At 46.4% G+C, this 23583-nt stretch overlaps 1 protein-coding gene across 1 annotated transcript in view; it reads right to left on the minus strand.

The window, feature by feature from the left end:
* BRD1 (bromodomain containing 1) overlaps positions 1 to 23583 on the minus strand; it is a 56134-nt gene that overhangs the window by 5956 nt on the left and 26595 nt on the right. The window contains exons 4-8 of the mRNA XM_021710081.1: positions 20850 to 20981; positions 20409 to 20537; positions 19614 to 19926; positions 16166 to 16426; positions 8077 to 8181 (exon numbers count right to left, since the gene is read on the minus strand). Coding sequence (XP_021565756.1) covers positions 8077 to 8181; positions 16166 to 16426; positions 19614 to 19926; positions 20409 to 20537; positions 20850 to 20981 — 940 coding nt within the window. The remainder of the gene's footprint in view (positions 1 to 8076; positions 8182 to 16165; positions 16427 to 19613; positions 19927 to 20408; positions 20538 to 20849; positions 20982 to 23583) is intronic.

Below are 23583 nucleotides of genomic sequence, written 5' to 3' on the forward strand. Positions count from 1 at the left end.
ATTACAGTCTGAGCCACCGAACCCGGCTACAAATCTCAATATTTTCCTCCTGAAAAAACCTGACATTATGTCAGTGAACAGGAAAAAACATGGTTCCCTGTGGGTGAGATAGCTGGAGGGGCATGTATATATTTTTTATTCAAAAGAGATTCCCGCCCGCCTCATCCTTTAAAATGTTTAATTTAAAATCGATTTTCAAAAGAAAATGTATGTATTTATAAATAAAGATTTTCTTTATATACATATATTTTTAGGGACAATCTTGCTGTGTTGCGCAGACCAGAGTAACGCAGCGCCTGATATCATAGCTCACTGCAGCCTCTAACCCTTGGGCTTAAGTGATCCTCCTGCCTTAGCCTCCCAAATAACTGGGAGATATTTTTTGAAGTAGTTGGATTACAGGGTTGTCCATCTGCTTTATATACTTTCTCAATGAGCATGACTTACTTCTAAATAAAGGTGAATCAACTTTGATAACAGTCAAGAAATAAAAACATCGAGACTGACCACATTCTGCTGTCCCCTCCAAAGACTCAAGTCATTTCAACTCATCTTGTACAAGTCACTTCAAGTCATCTTGTTCCCTTTCGGTTGGACTTAACACTCACCATGAGCTCTAAGGGAAGCTTAGTATTGTGTGTGTGTGTGTGTGTGTGTGTGTGTGTGTGTGTGTGTGTGTGTGTGTGTGTGTGTGTGTGTGTTTAGATTTTAAACCTCAAAGAAGCTTAATATTTTTGATTTTAAACCTAATTCAAATGTATCAGCAGTAATTGCAGCTAATAAGGGGTGTTATACTCATTTTAGCATGTGGATATTTCTAAGAATCTACAGAAGAACCCTGAAAAAAGCAGGTCCTTAAAATACATGCTGAGCTGACTTACAGCCCCTCATCCTTCCCTCAACACTTATGAGCAGGGCAGACATCAGCAAATGAGGGATCAAGGATTAGACCTTAAACACCCCAATCCCAAAGGGGCTCAGGAAGGAGTGGGAAGCACCATCCTGCCTTCAGGGACCCCTCAGGAGCACAGACTCCTACCTTCACTCTGACCTGAGTCAGAGAAGTCAGAGACAGCCCCCCGCCAACTCATACGGACAGAGCCAGAACCCCAGAACCCGGGGTCTGACAGAAGAGAGGTTCCACCCCTAGCTGCATGGGCCCAAGCAAGGGATCTGCTAACATGTCTGAGCAGTCTTAAGCAAGCAGATCACCACCTCTACTCACAAGGAGAAGCCCAAGGGCACCAGGGAGGGTTGCCACGTCTCCACATATCCCAGCAACCAAAGACCATTCACTCACAGCAAAGGGGATGAGGAAATACAACCACAAGGCCAGGAACTGAGTGTGCCACTGTGTGTGTGAATGCATGGGGCTGAGGCCCAAGTGAGAACCCAGAGCACCAGTGATCCACTCCCCATAGCCAGGTCTCAAGGTTCTCGCTTACCCATGCCAATGCATGCCCTGTGACTACCCATGTGCAAAGCAAGCCTTGTCCAAGCTGAGCACACATGAGCTAGGTCCAAGTGAGGAGGCTTTTCTAGAAAAGTGATCAGCCAGTCTCCACAATGAGCCAGGTCCAGGGGCCAAGCCACCGCCAGTCAGGAGGAGAAAAAGATCAGCACAGCCCATTTACAAGACAACTTGGCAATGCCAGCCTGAGGGCCCAGAGCCCAAGCACAGCACATCAGTGGCAGCTGAGCCAGTACCTGCAGCCCCAACCCAGCCAAGCCACACACTCAACACTCACCAAAGATGACACTGGCTCCAACCGCACCAACAAACTTTACCAGAACAGCAACATAAAGCCAGGCCCCCAAACTGATACTTGAAAGGAAAAGATTAAAACACAGGGGAAAGTCCTTCTTTATGAGAAAGAGAATGATCAAATGCCCCCTTCTTAACTTTCCTAAGCATTTAATTAGAGAGCACATATCACACAGGTAGCAAGTTACATATGTACAGAGGTTTTCATGTTACATGTGGAAATACAAATGAGCACTTACAAAGTGACAGGTGGCACAGACAAACCCAACCAAATGAAGACTGTGTCTAGCAGGGAGCAGGAGGAGCCACCATGCCCACCATGAGGCTTGGTGGGGATGGAATGGCAGGGTGACCACAAGGCCTCACTGACAGGATGTTTGAGGAAAGGCCAACAGTGAGTAGTGCCCACTGATGATGCAGGCCTCCAGGAAAAATGTCTAGGGCAGGCAGCTCAGGTACACTGTGGTTGCAGCAACACAGGGACATTGAGTAGTGAGAACAGGCCCTGGACACATCCCAATAGGCTTTACAGTTGCTGCCTGGAGTCCACAGAGCCACAAGGGAGCAGTGTGGTGGTGAGGCACAGCCATGCCCATGAGGCCCAGACCCTCACAGCTCCTCCTCCATGGTGGCCCCTGGGAACTCACATCCTGTGCAGACTTCTCCTGCTAGCTGTAAGACATCCTCACAGGATGACCACCTTCGGCAATCAGGCAAGAACCTGAAAGGACACTCAACCCAGAAGGTTCTAAAGTCCCATGCCAGCCTCTAGGTAGGGCTCAACAAAGGGAGCCTGAGGCCTGAGGTCTTCACAGAGATGAACACCCAGACCACCAGGTATTTGCTAATGGCAGGCACTCACACAGGGCTCACACCTATAAATTGTATATATAGCAGGAGGCGACTTTCTGCAACTACTTTAGCATGAGGCATTCATGAGGTACTTTTTTAAATGCTGAAAGTAAAGCAGTGACAATGAAAAATAAAATAGGAGACGACCTCTGGGAAAGAGCTGCCACCCCACAGACATAGGAGCTGCACTTCCACACAGCACAAGTCAGCACCACTGCCCCATCCATGAGAAGACCTTTACACCAACTTCCTAGGAGGCAACAACTAAATACGGAACTCAAATGTCCCTCTCTGCCCCCAAAGAAGATGAAGTAAAGGTGTTGCCAGCAGCCCTTATAATCACAGCCCTGATAATCACAGCCCCTGGACCTATCCGCGGCACACCCAAGACTACTTTGGGAAGTCCCCAAAGGGCCTGAGACTGTAGTCAGCAGTGGCTGGAACTCCCCTTCTCTGAACAGCTCTCACACACGGAGCAGGGAAAAGCTCCATGGGGTCCACCTGGGGAGGCAAAGTCTGCAAGTCCCCTCTGGCCTCAGTCCCCCAATCCACGTGGATGCCAAGAATCCTCTGGGTTGTAGTCACACAAGAAGACCAAGCTCTGGTCAGTGGCAGAGCAAGCAACCCTTCACCCTCTATCTGGCCCAGTGGCCACTGGGACAACCGGAGCCAAGGAACTGTGCAAGCACACCCACAAGACATGGGACACAAACCTTTCCCTCTACCATCAGCACCCAGCTGCCACCTTGACCTCTCTGGCTCACCTGAAGCCCTAGAGACATGAAACAGGCACACTAAGACCACATCCTGACAACTAGAGCACCAAGGGCCACACAAGGGGCCCACACAGCAGCAAATACTCCAGCACTGGCGAGCAGTACTGCTCAGGGTGGTAGGAGAGCCAGTGTACACAAAACCTCAGGGCAGCAAGGGGTACCCATCATCTGCTTATTCAGTTTCCCTTTTACTGCTGTCAAAAGGGCATTTTTGGAGCATTTTTCATCCTCTCAAAAAAACAGCACATAAGATCCCAACACCACTCTGCTCATGCTGGGATCAGTTCTGTGAAGATGCAGTTGGGGACAGCCTGAGACAGGTCCCAGGCTGGACACCCACATGATGCCCTGTCCCATGAGCAAGACTTGAGTGGCCACAGCAAGCGCTCGGCAAGCCCACCAGTGAAAGACAGACATCAGCACTGCTCACTAACCCACTGAGAGTAATTGAGAGGAAATGGAGGAAAGTGAAGGGGAAAGGGAAATGAGGTGGAAAACCAATAAATAAAAAGAAGCTAATGACTGCATGAGAAAGTGCTACTTATGCCACATCTCCAGACGGAGCAAAGTTCCTTCAGACACACAGCACTAAGACAGCAGCACCCGTGCCAGGGCACAGCCACCCTATCCAAACCATTGATCACTACAGGCCAGCTCTGCATATGCTCGAGATGGGACTCAGCATGCTGTTCACTGCATCATCTGTGCTACAGCAGGCTCTGATGACAGCTATCCTCTGCATCCATTGTGACTCCACAAAGGGAAGGTTGAGATGCCAAAACATCCCACAAGTTCCAAGAGGGTGCCAGGCGTGCGCTCATGTGCCAATGCCATTCCCACTGCCAGTCTCTGACTTACAGAGGGGTGGGCTAGTGGGGACAGAGATCTCCTCCAAGGGCTGTTTGTGTTTAGAGGATGGCTGAACTGATGACTCCAATGTGATCCATCAGAATTAAGTGAAATGCAAGATGCAGGGATCTTTCTGCATTCTGAAACAGCCGCTTAGCAGAACTCCAGTCCAAGTTGAGGTAAGAGAAAACAATTAGGATCCAAATATGAACTACCCGGCATATTAGTAGTTAAATTGAGAACCTGGAAAACATTGAAAAAGCCATTTAGTCGGATTGGAAGGGCAGGAACAGCTCAGCCTCCTCCCTGAACAGTCTAAGGACACCAAAGACACCCCCTCACTCTCTCACATCCCACCACGTGCACAAGAAGGCTCTCGCAGCAGGTGTCTCAAAAGCAGGCAAGTGACACACAGCTCTGCCTGATGGTCATTGTTGTAAATAAGTGAGCAGTCACAGAAGAAATCTACAAGCCAAAGCTCGCCTCAAAGGTGTGACATCCACAAGAGCAGTCATGATGCACAAGCCTCTGCAAGGCCTGATGCACTACACGCCTGGATCACAGGTGTGGGATGGCACAAGCAGGGAGGCCACAGGTGAGCAGTCTCAGAACAAGCAAATTTGTTCTGAATCTAACTTGGAATCTTGCAGTGTACTGGAGAACATCAGAGAACTCCCTAAAAGTTCAGAACAAACAGATGAATGTTTGGAAAAAAAATCAGAAAATTCCAAATACTTCAAGTCCTCAAACTGCGAAGAACTGCCACTTGGAGCAAGAAATTCCAGGTGCACAGAGAACATCAGAAGGGTCAGATGAAGGAGAAATGGATGGCAGGGACTGGCAACATTCAGACCATGCCTGGCCCCTGCCCTGGGTTGATGATATACAGCAGGGGACACCTCTCACTCTTGAGGGTCTGATCTGCTAGTAAGGCTCCCAGCTGCTCAGGAAAGTGCTTAGGAATTCGTCATGCATCCACTGAAATCTACTCCCATTCTGGAATAAGAAAGCAAAAATCTCCATTTCAGTCAGAATCAAAGTGTACAATTATTCTTCCAGAAACGCATACTGCAGACCATGCCTAATAAAAGAAAGGTCTATAGTAAGACTGCTTTATTTTTATTTATTTATTTTTTTATTTATTTTTGAGTTGGAGTCTCACTCTGTCACCCAGACTGCAGTGCAGTGGCCACGAGCGGCCACTGCAGCCTCGACCTGCTGAGGCTCCGGTGATCCTTCCGCCTCAGCCTTCCAAGTAGCTGGAATTACAGGCACGCGCTACCACGTCCAGCTAATTTTTTGATTTATTGTAGAGATGAGGTCTCGCCAAGTTGCCCAGGCGGGTCTCGAACCCGCGGGCTCAGACAATCCACTCACCTCAGCCTCCCAAGGTGCGGGACTACAGGCTGAGCCACTGAGCCTGGCTAAGACTGCTTTAAGACTCACTGTTACCACTGAAAACCTGCAAAATATTCCACTCAAATGTGGAAAAGTAGAAAAGAGAGGGGAATACATTTTCTACAAAGGACTTTAATGAGCAAGTCAAAGAGATTTCTAAAGCCATGGCAGCCAGTTCAGTAAAATTTGGTCCATGGTGGGAGGCCCCCAGTTGGCAAAGGCTCTGGCAGGACCTGTCTGGCTAGGTGGTGCCACCTGGTGGAAGCCACCAAGTGGGCACCCCAGAGAGCAGGAAGCAGTAGCTGTCACACAGACATCAGCCATGCAGTGGAGATCTCTACACACAGCATCCTGCACTCAGTGCTCTTGACAGACAAGAAACCCTGAGGAAATGAAACACTGGCTGAGCTTTGGGTTATGCATGTGGAGAAGACACATGAAGCCAGGCCTGGCTCCCAGGCACTCTGACCCACATCAAATCATCCTCTAGTACCCAGAACACAATGCGCTCTGACTCTATTCATACCCGCTGGTAATGTCCAGTGAGCTAAAAAAGAAAAAACAAACAGGTGAGACACTAAAGTTGGCTAAGAAAGGCCAATGTATAGTTAAGAGAAATTCCCAAGTCCTGGGACAAGTACACTCTATCTTTATCTATATCTTATCAAACATTTAAATAGCTTCATATCATTTAGAAATAAAAAAGGTTTTTTCAAATTATTTTAAAATATCAATGTAACATCAATCCATCAAAGTAAAAAGACACAGGTAGAAAAGTGTATGAAATTAACTGATGTTCAAAGTTTTCATACAAGTTAAAACAAAATTTATCAGAAATTACTTTGGCAACAAAGATATGATCTGTTTGTAGGTAAAGGCAGGATGTACACTTCAGCGTAAAGACCTAGTGGATTCATGACCCGCCTGGGCAACTTGGCGAGACTTCATCTCTACAGTAAAATAAAAAATGAGCCGGGCGTGGTAGCATGCGCCTGTAGTTCCAGCTACTTGGAAGGCTGAGGCGGAAGGATAGCTGGAGCCCAGCAGGTCAAGGCTGCGGTGGCTGGGAGCGGCCACTGCACTCCAGTCTGGGTGACAGAATGAGACTCCATCTCAAAAAAAAAAAAAAAAAAAGACCTAGTAGAGTTTGATCTCCTTCACTGGGACATTTCAGTCAGAGACACAATGGATGGAGGAGGGAAATGACATGAAAGGTAGCCACAAACTAGGCCCAGAGACATCTCTTCCATCATGGCCCTCCCGTTTGCCCCCTACCTGTAAGGCTCTAGGATAGGAATTAGCTCACGGCTGCTCCCAGAAATAAAGCAATACCCACCCCAGGCCCACACCCTCACTGCCAAAACACGAGATACCACCCACACTCTAGAGCAGCCAGAAGAAAACACATTTCTCCTTATCTAGGTATAAGAGACAGACAGCTAGCAAACAGGAACCAAGCTTTGATTTAGGACAGAAAACAAAAGGGCAAACACGCTACAAGCATGCATCCAGAAAGGAGATGTTGGAGATTTGACCCAGCACTTCCCAAAGGCACAGCCACCAGGACTGAATGAACGAACCAGTGACAGTCATTCTAAAGAATACAAAAAATTCCTAGATTTCTCTAAGGGGTTAGGAACAGAGGCTGCAAAAAAGCAAAGGTAGTTTCCTTCAAACTCCGTGCAGTGGCAATTTATTTAAAATTTAACTGACACAATATGGGAACATTTTTGTAAATTAATTAAGCAGATTTAAATTACAAAAGTTTAGTAGCAAATGAGAAACACTTTTCAACAGGTCACAATAACTCACCACATATGTACTAATAGAACTACATAAAACAGTGAGGAAATCTTAAAACGGTGCTTCAACTGACTGCAAAGTGCTGCATTTACCGTAAGGACAGAAACTTTCAGAGAGCCCAGGTTCAAATCTGGGGTCCTGGCCCTGTGGGACTTCAGGAGACCCTACAGATACCTGCGGGGTGGGGCTCCTGTAAGTGCTAGGTACAGCCACTCAGTCATTAAGTCTACTCATATGTGTACCCCAAGCTCAAGATGAACAACTACAAACTACATGTGAGGCTGCCCTTAGTATTTGTAAAAAAAAAAAAATCAGAGGGAAAGGAAGGATGGGGCAAAAGAAGAGAGAACCACGGCCCCACAGCTTCAGAGCAGGTCGCTGAAGAGCAGCACAAAGGCCATGGGACCGCTCATGGCAGACAGCCACCTCCATGAGGGCACCAGCCTCAGACCTGCAATTTAGGGTTTTTGAAAGAAAAAACTGCATTGTTTTTCTTCTTCTCTAGAAATTAAGAGAATGCTGCAAAAACAAAGTTCAGCACCTCACGTATGTCATGTAAAGTCCCTGGAGGACAGAACACTCTCAGCACAGTTGGCAAGGGCGCGCTCTCGGCTGGCCACCCATGACAATTACCTGTGTCCAGGCGCTTTCCCGGGGACTCCTCCTCCACCTCGGAGTCTCCACATGTGCTCCGCGACCTTTTCCTTGGCTGCAGAAGAGTCTCCAACCTCGGAAGGACTACAGACAAAAAGGTTTTGGTCCCTAGCTGAGGAGAAGTTGGCTGGGTTTCAGTGTTCTTGGCAGACTTTGGGGGGCTTACACTTTTCGATTTGCAGAAGAGAACAGAAGTGCGTCTGTTTACATCGCTTGATGGCTCCGCCACCGCGGAGGCCGCCGCCGGCACATCGCCACTACTGGCGCGGGTGGGCTCTGGAGGGTGTCCGCTTACCAGTGCGCTCTGAGTGCAAGTGCTATGTGATTCATTATCAAATGTGACTCTTTTGAATAGTTTACTCTGCTCTGGGTTGAGTTCTACTGGTTTGAGGGTTGGTGGTTCTGAATTAGTCTCCGAGTTTGAAGGAAGAGGTAATGCATCTGATGGTTCAAGTTTAGGGGGAGATTTATCTCCTGAAAAAATTATAAATAAAGTGATTTTTGAAAACTGAAGATTATAAAATCTATTATAAAACTTACTATAAATGTGAAGTCCACCAAAACACTAATTCAATTAAGGAAACAAAGCATCACACATAACTGTCTGCTAAGCAGTGAGCAGCCCTGTGGGCTTGGGTCACACTGTGTGTGCTTCCCTAATACCAAAGGCTGTGGGCCTGGCACCCTGGGTGCAGAGCTCAGGTGCACAGTTACTTTCTGAAAAAAACTGTGAAAGATTATTTCACATACGCCAATATTAAATATATCATTTGAGTTCATGACAATTTCTGCAATCAATAATTCACTTACCTTGAAGAAAGGATATTTCATATAACTAAGGGGACCTTAAACTGGCATTTCCACAGAGTTCTACACTTAGCAAACAAAAGGAAATAAACATTAAATCTGACTCTGGTCAGCGTTTTCTAAGTCACTGACAAAAAACAGGGAACGGTGAGTGACTATGAATGATTCTCAAGAAATGCAGGAAAAAAAACTCCCCACTCATCTCAGAACACCCAAACACGTGTGCCACATTTCCAAATCCTGTAATCAAAGTTTTTCTTTTTAATGTGACTTTTTAGCTTTTCTTTGGGAAAAGACTATTTAACCTCTGCAAAACTGTTTTTAAAAATGACCAGCATAAAAACAAGAAGTTAGAAAATGGCACAGTGCAGAGATCTCAGGCTCAGTCCTGGGGGCTGGTCTGTCTGGCTCCATGGACTGACACACACTCGACCAGGCAGGTTCTGGCATGAGGCTGGAGGTGTGAGTTAATGCCATACTGGGCCAAGACACCAAGGCTTCTTTCTAAGCAGGACTGATTTGGGATATAAGAAGTATAAAACCAACGGCAACAATTTAAATAAGTAGTATATATTATCAATAACCATGGTTTTTATTTCATTAAACCTGCAAACTTTCCTAAAATCAGATGAAACATAGTTAATATAAACATGGTTAATATTTTAATCCAAAAAGTCATTTTGAAGATAAAAAGCTATACAACTTACAAGACTCAGAGTGATGTTTCAAGAATGGTTCAAAAAGTTCTCCCCAGGGCTGGACCTGGCTACCCTGATGCAGCCTTAGTGGTGCTTTGGGCTACAAGGTGCCTTTGTGTTTAAATGCCAATCAGAGCTTGTTAGAGCATGTCACAGCTGATTCAAATACCAAGGGGAGGTGGGGGGTGTATCACCTCAACAAAAAGCCTCTTGTTAAAAAAGGACTTTCATTAAAAAGTCTTATGAGACACAAACTTATCTAGTGCATGAAGCTGATGCCACAGAGGAAGTATCTGTGAAGTAGGAATACTGATTCCTGAGTCAGTGTCATGTTGGGTGGTGACAAAATTCTTCCCACCTATATTTTTGAAGTCACTAGCAGGCTTTAGAAAATAACGTTTATAAACCACATAGGACTACTGACCAAATAGGAATTCGGAAACGTGAAGAATCACTGCTTAAAAGTTTTCTGTTAATAAGTGTACACTTCTACTGTGTTCCTGATACTTGTGGAGCAGCAGAAGAAAGCTTCAGCACTGATCTTGCAATGTCCTCGTGCTAGCTGGTGTCTGAGGGGCACAGGGCCTGGGGCCATGGGGACCATCCCCACCTAGTGCTGAAGGAACAACACATCTCACTTCATTTCCTACCTCCTCTTCCTCTTCCAGGTCCATCATCCTGACCATGACACTCAACTGCTTGCTGCCATCCCTACAGCCTCTGCAGGGCCAAGGTCAATGACAGACTTGGTCTTGGTGGCTGTGACAGCACTGGGAAAGAGGATATGGAGCCTGAAAGAGCCTCCATGCCGTCTCCAGCCTACTTTTTCCATAGTTGTCCAAAAGGCACCTCAAAGCCTTGTCTCCTGCCTCCACCCAACTCTCAGAGCCACTCCTACCTGGCAGCCGCCCCATGAGGTAAGACACCCCTGCCCTGCATACGGGCCTTGCTCCACCATGGTCCACATATCCCCTACTTCCTTGAGCCCTTGGTCCAGTTAAAACACTCCATGCCAGACTCATAGCCTTCTCTGTATCGCAGGGACCTCCTGATCCTAGTCAATTCCAAAGCAGGTCCCTGTGATACTGCTGTGCATGCTCCTCCCTGTCCCTGCTCTGCATTCAGATCTATGTGCAGGCCAGGCTCCCAGCCACTAGCACAGAGCCCACAGGATGTGCTCCCAGGGTGCTGACCAGATGCACAAAGGAAGACTGTGGTCAAAAAAAGAGGATGCTCAGGCGTCCAGGTGCACACCCATCTTTAATAGTCGTGAGCCCCACACAAGCCAGTGAACCACTCTGTGCCTTAGCTTCCTCATCCACAAAATGAGAAAACACAGCATCTGTGCCTCTGGGGCCTACTGATAGAGCAAGCACACCTAATTCAGTCCCTTGAGTGGAAACCCTAATGGAAGTTAATATACAAGTATGAAAATTCCTCTAAAAAATTCACTGGCTGCGAACTGTCTTATGTTGTCATTTTACTGCATGAGGAATGCTCAATTAACTTCTGTGTAACTTGATGTAAAAGAATCTCAGGCCAGGCATGGTGGCTCACACCTGTAATATCAGCACTTTGGGAGGCAGAGGTGAAAGGACTGCCTGAGCTCAGGGGTTCGAGACTGGCCTGAGCAAAATGGTTGAATATCGTCTCTACAGTAAGTCAAAAAGTTAGCCAGCCATGGTGGTATATGCCTGTGGTTCCAGCTAATGGAAGGCTGAGGGGAAGGACTGCCTGAGCCCAGTAGATTGGGACTGCAGTAGCCGTGAGTGTGCCACTGCACTCCAGCCTGGGCAAGTGAGTAAGACTCCAATTTAAAAAAAAAAGAGTCTCAGGCCTCATAAATACACAAGTCAGTATCCTAAAATTCCATTCACTGAAATTTATTACATATACAAAATAACAAAGTGGTTAACCATAAAATGACTTCACACATAGGATATCTAATCTAAACTAGCTACTCTACGAAAACTAAAAGACCCAGTTAAGTCTGCAAGAAGAATACCGCAATATTTTACACACCTATCTACTCACTAAGCCAGTCAAACGTTTCCCTATCAAAGCCACAAAAAGTTTTGGAAAATAACAATGTAATGTATGGGGACATTTCAGCACACGACTAATAACTACACTGTCCTTACTATCACCCCTGCTAGGTTCCTTGATCTGCAATCCTGAAAGGATAAAGCCACATACACCACACATCTTTACACTGAGTAACAAACATCATTTTATAAACGTGACACTGCCTGCACGAGCTCAGCATGCATACACAGCAGGAGGACCTTGGTCACAGTGCAGAGCAGGGGCCACAAGCTGCCCTGGATTAAAAGGGACTCCCCAGAGGCCACAACAAGGACAATGCCTCAAGACTCAAAATCCCAAGGACTTGAAATGTGAGATGTTCACTAGCACACGGTGCAGACTCTCTTCTCACAGCCACCTGCCTTCATTTTTCTGCCCCAAGGCAGCTAAAACCAACCTGGGTGTATGGTAAAGGTAAGATCACTGGAAGCTGCAAATCCATTCCACAGGTTCATCAAATGGACTTTGGCAATTTGCATCACCAAATCCCAATTACTGCTTGGCCCTCACCTGGCTGCTAAACAATCCTCAGGAAGTCAACATGGGAAGGGATGGCTGACAATAATAACCCAAAACCTCACGCTCCACAGACTAAGAGTCGGGGTCACCGCAGAGGCCACAAGCGGGCATATGGAAAGTGACCAGGCCTCACCCAACCACATAGCCCAGGAGGTATCTCCTTCCTTCAGACACCAAAGTCTCAGGGGCTGGCATCTAACAGCTATCCTTGTTCAAGTTGCTTTAAACGAAAACAATGTAAATATTACATAAATACTATTAAATTACAATCTGAGACTGCATATTCAACATTAAAGAATTACTATCTTTTTAGGCGTGGTAATATTATGGTTGTATTTAAGAAAAATGACAGGAGGCCATTATCATTTAGAGCATACTGAAATAATTTTTAAATGTATGATTCTTGGATTTTGTTTCATGGTAGATATCATGAGTTCACATTTGTATACCAACTCACAAATATGTTTTGGCTGTCTTCCCCAACACCTGTGATTTCCCCAGCTCCAGTCTGGGTCTCTCTGAAGACTCCTATCTTCTCTAAGGGGGACATGACCCACTACCCTCTTTACTCTACCACAGAATGGGTTTTCAGCCAACTTTCTCTTTTCCATCCACCTTTCCCACCAGCTAAAAGGAAAATGTCCTTTTCATAAGATTAGGCATTTTATTTCATTTTATTTTAACAGAAGTCTCTCTCTGTAGTCCAGGCTGGAGTACACAGTGGGGTGATCATAGCTCATTGAAGCTTCAAACTCCTGGACTCAAGCAATCCTCTCGCCTCACCCTCCTGAGTAGCTGGGACTACAGGTGCATTTCACCACACCTAGCATTTTTTTTTTTTTTACTTTTTAGAGACAGGGTCTTATTATGTTGCAGAAAGTCTCAAACTCCAGGCCTCAAGTGATCCTCCTTTCTGCCTCAGCCTCCACAAAGCACTAGAATTACAGATGTGAGCCACCACACCTGGCCTTGTCTAGTCATTTATTTTATTTTATTTTACTTTTTTTTAGGTTGGAGTCTCACTCTGTTGCCCAGGCAGAAGTGCAGTGGCACGTTCACAGCCACCGCTGCCTCAACCTGCTGGGCTCAGATGATCCTTCCACCTAAGCCTTCCAAAGCAGCTGAAACTACAGGTGCGCACCACCACGTCCAGCTAATTTTTTTATAATTTTAGAAACGAGGTCTCATTAAGCTGCCCAGATTGGTCTCACAGCCCTGGACTCAGGCAATCCTCTCACCTCCACCTCCCAAAATGCTGGGATTACATGTGTGAGCTACCATGTCTGGATTGTTAAGCTATTTTATTTTTTTTTTTGAGTTGGAGTCTCACTCTGTCACCCAGACTGGAGTGCAGTGGCATGCTCCCAGCCACCGCAGCCTCGACCTGCTGGGCTCTGGTGATTCTTCCACCTCAGCCTTCCAAGTAGGTGGAACTACAGGCACATGCTACCACGCCCGGCTAATTTTTTGATTTATTGTAGAGATGAGGTCTCGCCAAGTTGCCCAGGCGGGTCTCGAACCCACGGGCTCAGGCAATCCACTCACCTCAGCCTCCAAAAGTGCTGGGATTACAGGGTGAGCCACCAAGCCTAGTCTTGTTAAGCCATTTTAAACAACAGGCATAACAAGTCTTTCTAGGACATCTTTTATCTCATATTTCACTCTGTGTGTACTTTCTTTAAAATTACCCCAGAGCTACATAGCAACAAAAATCCTCTTCCAAGGGGACTGGCAGGTTCCAACTATACCTCAGGGAGAGATATGAGGAACCACTCTTGCTGAAGGGAAGGGCCAAGTGGCTCTAACCATGCAGGGTCCTCAGCCCTGTAACCTAATGCCAGCAGAGGAAGCCATTGTTAAGAGAACTAAAAAGGTAACTACTGCTCTGCAGTAAAAAAGATCAGGACTGTGAGGAGAGAAGTGTTTGAAGGTAAGCTATTTTGATGAGATGAATTGACCTGCTGACAGACTCACTCTTTTCAGGGCAAATAAGACAAAAACAGAAAAGTGATCTGCCTAAAAGAAAGAAGATTCACAGATCATGCACAGCCAGTCAGACAAAGCAAAGCCTATGAGAACCAGGTGACGATGCCACCCTAGACCCCTTGGGGCACAATGGAGGACAACCCAGGACCTGGACAGGTCTGGCTGACAGAGGTGTCTATGGAAAATGTTCCTCAGAAATAATGCACAAGGGCCCCACAAAGGCAAAGGAGGGGTCATGTGATGATGAAGGCTTTTTAGAGGATAGAAAGTAAATGTTTCACATTGAAAAATAAAGCCTGTATTTTATGAACCCTACCACAATTGATATCACCCTAAAGAGACATTCTAGAGTCTAGGTCTTATACTATGGTGACCTAAACAAAAACAGGTAAAAAATGAGAAAAAGGATGCATTAAAAAATTACTAGCTATATGCACAAGACATAAGTTTCTAAGAAAAACTTAGTGCTAGCAGCCTAATGCAACAACAGGCTAACAAGGAGCAAAAAAAAAAAAAAAAAATCAAACAATGAGAAGCTATGTTAAGTTCAGAGCGATTAAAAGTTATAACTGCTGTGACCCATGGGGATTGACTGATCTGTGGTGCATTCAGACATGAAAATGCTATATGTCATCCATTGCAAGGTAGGGCTGTAATGTTGATCCAGATGGTTACAGGCGATGAACGTTTTTGTAAAAAAGAAAACTGCTGTACAATTATGTGTGTCCTATCTCAATGTTTTTATTATTCTTATTCAGATATGCAGGAGAGATCTTAGACTACTTTCTATTTCATGTAACTAAAACATGTCAGTTTTAACCATAAAGAGAGGGCAAAATAGTGGGAATGAATTTCTCCCAACTTCTCCATGCTCAATTTAGTTGTTAAGTTCCCTTTCACCAAGCATGGGACATGGCTGCTCTACCTCGCCACTATGCCAACCTCATTGTAAACGCCCTTCTCACATGTCTACATCTGCACTCGGTTTCACTAGTTCTCCTATTAGATTACTTTCATCTCCTACATTTATTTCCTACCAAGAAAAACATCCTTGCTATCCAGATGACCTTCAATTACTGTCACAACGAGTCACCATCCACTGACTGCCGCTCCATGAAGGCCACAAAGTTGCTATAGAGGAGCCGGTTGGGGCGCCCAGCAAGCAAGGGTGCTGGCCTTTGCATGGAGCAACTGACTTATCATCCAACTCTTCACATCATGGAGGAGGACTTAAGTGATAATGGTTTAAAACTGCCCTTTCAAAAAGCTGTGTTTAAGCCAGGTGCGGTGGCTCACGCCTGTAATACCAACACTTTAGGAGGTGGAGGCGAGAGGATTGCCTGAGTACAGGGGTTCAAGACCAGCCTGGACAACTTGGCGAGACCTCATCTCTACAATAAATTTAAAAATTAGCTGGGTATGGTGGCACACACCTGTGGTTCCAGTTACTTAGAAGGCTGATGCAGAAGGATCACCTGAGCCCAACAGGTCAAGGCTGTGGTGGCCACGAGTGTGCCACTGCACTCCAGCCTGGACGACAGAGACTGACTCAAAAAAAAAGCTGTGTTTCATAATCTAGTGCATAGTTAATGGCTTGCCCTCAATCTACAAAATACGACAAAAGTATTTCTTACTCTTATCATATAAGCTACCTTTACTCTTTAACACAGTATAAGATCTAAACCATTCTTTTAAAATAGCATTTCAAGGCCCAAGTTAAGAGAAAAAATTTTATTCTGTGCCTTAAATTTTATAAAATACTTACATGAAAAACATAGCAGAGAGCAAAAGCAGTAACGTCTTTTTAAAAGAAAACAAAAACTCAGTGGGAATATCAAGTGATCCAGGCTTTGTGAATTTTACAAAACTAGTGCTAACTTTTGAGCCTCGGTGCAGACTGATGCTGATACCCGTGACTGTGCCTTGACCCTGACCAGTAGGTGAAGCAGAGCAGCTCTTGCTGTGATGCTTACCTTCCTCGCCTGCCTCCAGCCCCAGTGGAGCACCGTCCTCTTCGAAGCTTCCAGTACCTGACCCCGCAGGTGGGGGCTGGCTATGCTGCTGGCTCAGCTTGTTCCGGAGAAGAGCTATTTCCTTTTTGAGCAGCTTTGCCCGCTTGCTCCGGGAGCCACTGGACTTCATGGCACAGGTGAGGTCGAGCATGTCCAGCAGCTCTCTCAGCTGCTCTTCCAGGCTCATGTGGGTCCTGTTGGCTGGGTCCAGCAACCTGTCCACTGAACCAAAGGAAACACATTATTAGTCATCAGAACCCTGGCATATCTTCTGAGAACATGTCACTAATTTTATCTTTTAAGTCACTCTTAGCAAAGGGCCCCAGAGTAGTTGCTGACAATGAAGCCCCACCAGAGATCCCAGAAGGCCCCTTTCCCATGCCCTGAACCCATGATGAGGCCACTGCTCCAGGGAAATGCCAGGATGCTCCAGATGGGAAATTTCTACTCCCATGGCTAGCTGGGGCACCATGGCAAGTGTCGCCACACAAGGGGCAGCAACCAGGTGACACCTGCAACCTCTCCTGGAACATGACTCACTAAATCCCCTTGTGCAGACAGCCTGAGTGAGGGTGAATCACAAAGATCACCAGAGAGAGCTGCATGCTACACCAGTATGCAGCAAAACTCAAGATGAACTTGCACCGATGCTGCAAGCAGAAGTAACGATTTGCAAATGTATTAACTTAGGGCTGTTTGCACATCATAAATGTCTTAGCTGAAGTCTTCAGACATCATTGTGCGGGTTTATTAAACTAGGATGCAAAATTCACAGGTCAATCTGAATTTCAGGCATATTTACTACAAAAGTCCCTAGCAATTTCAATTTCAAATAAATATTAAAATTGATAAAGCACAAATTACCTTGAATTAGGAAGAGATGGTCAAAAAAAGAAACTACACTTTAGAGCTATCTGAAAATAAAATCGGAGCAAGCCAAAGAGATAGAAAGAGAAGACAAAAAAACAATACAAGACTGTCCAGAAACAAATGAATTCACCTTCCTCTAGACACAAGGCATTTATCTTTTTGATGAAACAAACAAGACACTAGTATAGAGAAAAAGAAACACCTAAGACATAATGGTCCTTCAAGACTTGTATCCATAACATCACTCTGAACAATTTTCATAAATAACACCTGAAAAACATTCTTACAAAAAAAAAAAAAATCATGTCATTTGTAGCCGTAAGGAAAAAAAAATCTCACAATGTCTGCTTTTAAACAGTGATCACTGGTCTCCATGTATGTGCCATAAGGAGCACTCCAGTGGGGTCCAGGCAACAGAGAGGGCAGCATCAGGTTCACAGAGGGGAGTAGCAGGAGAACCTTCGAGGGAGACCACAAGGCTCACCTGTGCACCCCCCAAATACTGAAGAAGAAATAAACTAGGACTCCTCATCCTTCACTTTCCCCTTAGCAAAAAAACTTACTCTTAGTGACCTGCACAGCCATGATCTGAAAGGTGCCAACACACTCAGAGGCCCCCAAGTCCCTTCTGTACAAGGGAGGTCTTGTGGTGATGGGAGTATGAGGAGGGAGGATCAGGGGAGCAGGGTGCTTGGGGGCAAAGGAGGCTCCAGACTGCTCAACAGAGCCCAGGTGTAATGTGGGTCTTTCCACTTTTTTTGAGTTGGGGTCTCACTCTGTCACCCAGGGTAGAGTGCAGTGGCATGATCACGGCTCACCACAGTCTCGACTTCCTGAGCTCAGATGATCCTTCTGCTTTAGCCTCCCAAGTAGCTGGGACTACAGGTGCATGTTACAACAACAACACCTGGTTAATTTTTAATTTTTTGTAGAGAAGTCTCTTATGTTGCCTAGCTTGTCTCAAACTCCTAGGCTCAATTAACCCTCCTACCTTGGACTCCCAAAGTGCAGGAATTACAGGCGTGAGCCATAGCACCCAGCCTTTTCCTGCTTCTAAAAGCAGGCAACCAATAGCCATCTTGAGCAGTCACAGCACCAGGCACTATATGGACATCTGACAGCCAATGGGTGGTGAAGGGCCCAAGCCAGAAAGGGAAGGTCAGGGTTAGGAGGAGGGGAGGTCCTTCTTATATTCACCAGACAGAGGCTGGTAAACCAGTAAACGCACAAGTAGTAAGGGCTGAGGCTGACTCCAAGTAGTAACTCTGAGCCTCAGCTCCTCTTGGGATCCCCTGGGGAATGTTTCAGAATAGAATGGCTCTGATTTGATCAGCCTAGGATACACAGATCTAGGATTTAAAGCTCCATGTGGGTTTGCTCAGAGCTGTCAGCTCTGGGTTTTGAGCTCTGAGTTTGTGTTAATTTTTCAAATCCTTCCAAGAAAAACGTGTTACTCTTAAAATCAGAGACACAAAGAATACAACCTATCCTGCATGCCCTTTCAGATGCCTGACTGCTAGAGGGTGACAGTCCCTGTGTGTTATAAGCCCCACAGAGAAGCAGAGTCTAGCCTTACTGCCAAGGTCAGAACTGCTGATGAGGGAAGAAGGCCAGGCTGCATCACAGAAGTATCATCCTATTATGGTCAGTGATGTATCAGGAGAAAAGGTAGGCCAGGAAATCAGGAATATGGGACCTTGGGATAAATGAACCACACAGTGATTTTTACTAACAATTTAAATTCAGGAAAACCATGCTCTGAGGTGCTCCCCAACTCATCTGGGCAGTTTGCATAATTCAACAAATGCTATCATGGACATCACAACCAAGGTGCAAGGGAAGCCCTGGTTTCCAAAGATTGGTCTAGAGAAAGGCACAGATTAGTGTACAGATGAGCTCAAAGACAGCTGCAGCATGTGCATGGGGCAACCGAGAAGCACAGGCTTAGGCTGGAATCCAAGAGGGCTGCAGACGTGCTGCTCCTGAGGCCCTTGCTACAACATGTGCAAACCATGAAGTTAAAGGGTCAGAGGCAAAACCAACTAGAATTCCTCTAGCTTCCAAACATCCTAGAAAGTTGACCAAGGCCCGCTATGGGTGCAAACCCCCAACTAAACTGCTTCCTTGTTCTATATTATCAAGACCTGGGCTGTCCCACAGGGATCCCCTGGTCACATGGGTCTCTTTCAAAGCATCTAAAATGTGGTTGGTCCAAAGTGAGATGTGCTATGAGTGTAAAATACACATCAGATGGCAAAGAGAATGAAAAACTAACAAAACATACCCTCAATAATTTTTAGATTCTTCCCATGTTGAAATCACAATACTTTGGAGATACTGAACTAAATAAGATATACATTAATAAAATAAAATTCATCTGTTTCTTTTCAATATTTCAGTAAGGCTACTAAAAAACTTTAAATTACACATGAGTTTGCTTTCTATTTCTCCTGAACTATGCTGATATACAGCTGACAATGCAAAGCAGGACAGAAGAGCATCCTCCCATCTCTTCCTGGACACGGTACCCAGTTCTTACCGTCTTCCCAGGAGAAAGGCCGCCGAGGGGCCACAACAGGCCGCTCAGGCAGGTGCATCCCCGAGGCCTCTTCCAAGCCGATGCTGTCCACCTCACGCCGGGCCTGCCTCAGTACAACACCTCCCTGATCGCGCAGCCTCACTGCGGCTCTATAGAACACGGTGTCCCTGGCATTGTACTTCATGCAGTTATCTACAATGAGATCAAAATCCTCCTCAAACTCATGGAGGTTTTTATACCCTTGAGCTTCTAACCGTTTCCTCATTGTGGCAAAGTCCATGGGATGTTTAATGTGATCCAAATAATCTGGTACCTAATTTCAGGGAGGAAAAATAATCATTTACAAACTAAAAGAAGATACTTAGCTTATTCTATATTATCCTATATAATCAACAAACCCACGCTATATTAGAAATCACACACACACACATGCACACAGTACAGACTATTTCACATGGCCCTCAAGTGGCAACATTGAGGCCAGATACTAAACCCCAAGTTCTGCAAAGACCCTCCTGACTTCCATTCTTTTAGCTAAAAGACACTAGCAGGTGCACTGGTCGGGCAGACGCCACCAACAACTGAGGGTCCTGTCTGCACGGGGTCTCTCATCCATTGCATTTTCAATATTTTACAATGAAATACATCACTTTTATAATTAAAAAATACATAAAATAAAAACGAAAATTAAAAACACAAGTAACCTGCTCTGCATAGTTACATGTTACTTATCAAAGAGCAGCACAAATCCACACTGTCATACATGTGAAAGAACAGACAAGCAGCTACACGTACCTCCTTCAGACTCACAGGTTGGGCAAATATCCTCGCAGGGTCCTTCTCCTGCAGTTGGTCCAGCACTGAGCGCAGCAGCACTGTCAACGGGGTCAACCGTAGCTCCATGGCGACCTGCTCCACCTTCACCTAGTGACCACAGCAGAATCTTAGCTTTATAGCACTGCAGAGGTGCCCTGTCTCACGATCTCAGCACCATCCGCAGCCATGCTAAAATCTACACTCTGAGCACACCCCCCCCCACAGGCTCCTGTGCTTCTTTCAAAGCACAGGTCAATGCCAGCCTCCACAAAAGCCCCTACAACCCAGGGTGAGGCACTACTCCACATGGAGCCAGCACATGTGGTAAGGAACAAGAGCTGCTCAGCGTTTCTAACCACAACCTGACACTTACAGGGGCCCTCAATGCCTCAAGGATGCTCCAGGGGCCAAGAGCCTCACCTGCTCACGTTTGAGCTTCTCCCGCTTGCGCAGCAGCTCAATCAGCAGGCGGGCACGTTCCAGGTCGTGCCGCAGCCGCTGCCAGTACTTCAGCTTCTCTTTAGCGGCTTTCATTTCCTCATCATTTTCCCTCTGAGAAAATTAAGAGCTTCTATCAGTCAAACCAAGGGGCTCTGCCTGCAAAGAGCCTCAGATGTCCACACAGGTGAGATCCTGGGAGTCCATGCACACCAAGGGGGTGTCCCAAGACACAGAGCACATGGACCCATCCTCATCAGAGAGCAGGACAGTGCAGGGACGGGGGGGCAGAAAGGACAGCAGGGTTGAGACAAGTAGAGACCCGGCTGTAGTACATGAACTCTGCCCTCCAGGGAAGGCAGAGGTATCTGCAAGCAGGGAGGAGAGGGGCCTTCTCAGAATCAGAAAGGTTGCCACAGAGGGCAGGGCTGAGAGGAGGGGGAGCCCTCAATAACCCACCTCCAAGAGAACTGGGAATGGAGGAAGCATCAGGGAAGAACCCAGGTGTACAAAAAGCATCAGGGCTGAAACTCATCCTGGCTAGGCTGGTGCATAATGGTGTATGTGCCCTGGCAGGGAAGGGCCAACCCACTGCCCAGCACTGTTCAGCATCTCCATCCTGACATCCGCTCATCTTCTCAGGACAGAAGAATGAGCGGGACAACACAGGCCGCTAAACTCATCTGCAACCCATTAGCCTACTTCTACTCCGGGGTTATCAAAATAAAAATATAGTCTTGAAAAGGCCATGGCACAGAAGGTCGCAAGACAGGAAGACACCTGGGTCTGCCCTTAGCCCTGTCTCTACCACATCCCCCTAGGCCTGGCCACATGGGGCCTGATCCTGTGCTGCCCACAGGGCTGAACAGGATGAGGCACTACAACCCACTGCAATGAACCCAAGACCCACAAAGAGATCCTCCCAGGCTCCAAGAGCCCACAAAGCAGAAGACACACATTTTCATGGCATCAACACCCCTAACAGACAGAGTCCTTCTCAACAAGGGCCAGCTTTCTGGCTAAGCATCACATATCACGTGCCACCATGTTCAGATGAGGCAAGCCCTCAGCATTTCCTGCACCTCATCCACCAAGAGCCCAACTCTTCCCTCCTCAGGCCTGCACTCGCTCACACTGCCCACACTTCTTTGCCCTTGTCAAGTCAGCCAAGCCAGAACTTCTGATCCTCCTGTGAATCCAAGGCGGTCCCCTCCCAAAGCTAAAGCCTGCCCCTGAGCTGAAAGCCATACCATCTGACCAGTGGAGGAGGGATGGAGGGAGATGCCTGCTCACTACCTGCAGAGCCATGCTTGACCCCAGTTGACATATGGGGCTTCTCATCATAGTGTTCAGGATTCCCTGATCTTATCTCAAAGGGAGGAGAAAGAAAATGAGGGAGTGGGTCCAGAACAGGGCCCCCACCTCAGACGGTCGTCCTTCTCCACATCAGGACAAACTTTTCAAACCACATATGTGGCTGCCAGGCTTGAGCCAGCCCCTGTTGTCGGTTTCTGTATCATACTCTATGTTCTGCCTCTCAGGGTGCCACCTGCAGCTTTTTAAGGGATTTAGGGCCTGAAGGCACAGTCACTGACTATGCGCTAGAGGGAGGAACCAGGAACTGAAGAAGGGCCCAAGGGCACAGAGTCCTGTATCCCTACCTCGTGCTACCAGGCTTCTCCACCATGGGGTGGCTTCAGTATCCACCCTGGTACAAACCATTGAGTTTATCTGAATGTTACTGAAAATTCCCAGGCATAAAATCAAGGTTAACAGGAATATCATCCACATAAACAAAGTCAGTAAATACATTAAAAAGATAGATTTAGAAAACCAAAATCCCTGGGAGCATCTGTAAATTACCTTGTCTGTTAGTTTGAAATAGATACTTCTGAAAACGTCAGCCAAAAGGATGGTTGGCCTGGGAATCTGTATGAAGTGAAAGAACTCTCATAATTACCAACAAGTTCTTTATCGCACATTTGCTGATTGGTTTGCTCCCTAACTGGGTTTTAATAAAGAAACACTGTCTGGTAACAGCAAGGGTGTCATAGGCAGCACCCGGGCCAATGAGAATGGCACTTCTGCATGCAACTGTATCGTGATAAAAGGATCCCATAACACACCCAGCCTCATTGGCTCTAATGTACCAAGTTTTCCTTACTCTGCTCTGAAGTAGTCACTTCCTATATAAAAATCAATTCTGAGCTGGGCTCGGTGGCTCAGCCTGTAATCCCGTGCTTTGAGAGGCTGAGGTGAGTGAATTGCCTGAGCCTGTGGGTTCGAGACCCGCCTGGGCAACTTGGCAAGACCGCATCTCTACAATAAATCAAAAATTAGCTGGGGGTGGTAGCGTGCCTGTAGTTCCAGTTACTTGGAAGGCTTAGGTGGAAGGATCACTGGAGCCCAGCAGGTCGAGGCTGCGGTGGCCAGGAGCGGCCACTGCACTCCAGTCTGGGTGACAGAGTGAGAGTCCAACTCAAAAACAAAATCAATTCTGGAAAAGTCCATAAAGTAAAATAAAAGTAATTTCTGAGATGGGGAAATGCAGAAGTGTTGTCCACTGCCAGGAAGAAATACCAAGCACCTCAATATCTGTTCCAAACACACACAGAGGAAATACAAGTACTGGGGTGTGGAGGATGGTCAGAATCCCACCACATTCAGGATCGGCTCAGTCAAATTAAAACTTCCCACGTGGGGAGGCATAGGCCAG

Source organism: Carlito syrichta, unplaced genomic scaffold, assembly GCF_000164805.1.
Source record: "Carlito syrichta isolate Samal-C Ts95f unplaced genomic scaffold, Tarsius_syrichta-2.0.1 Scaffold288020, whole genome shotgun sequence".
Classification (NCBI taxonomy): Eukaryota; Metazoa; Chordata; class Mammalia; order Primates; family Tarsiidae; genus Carlito; species Carlito syrichta.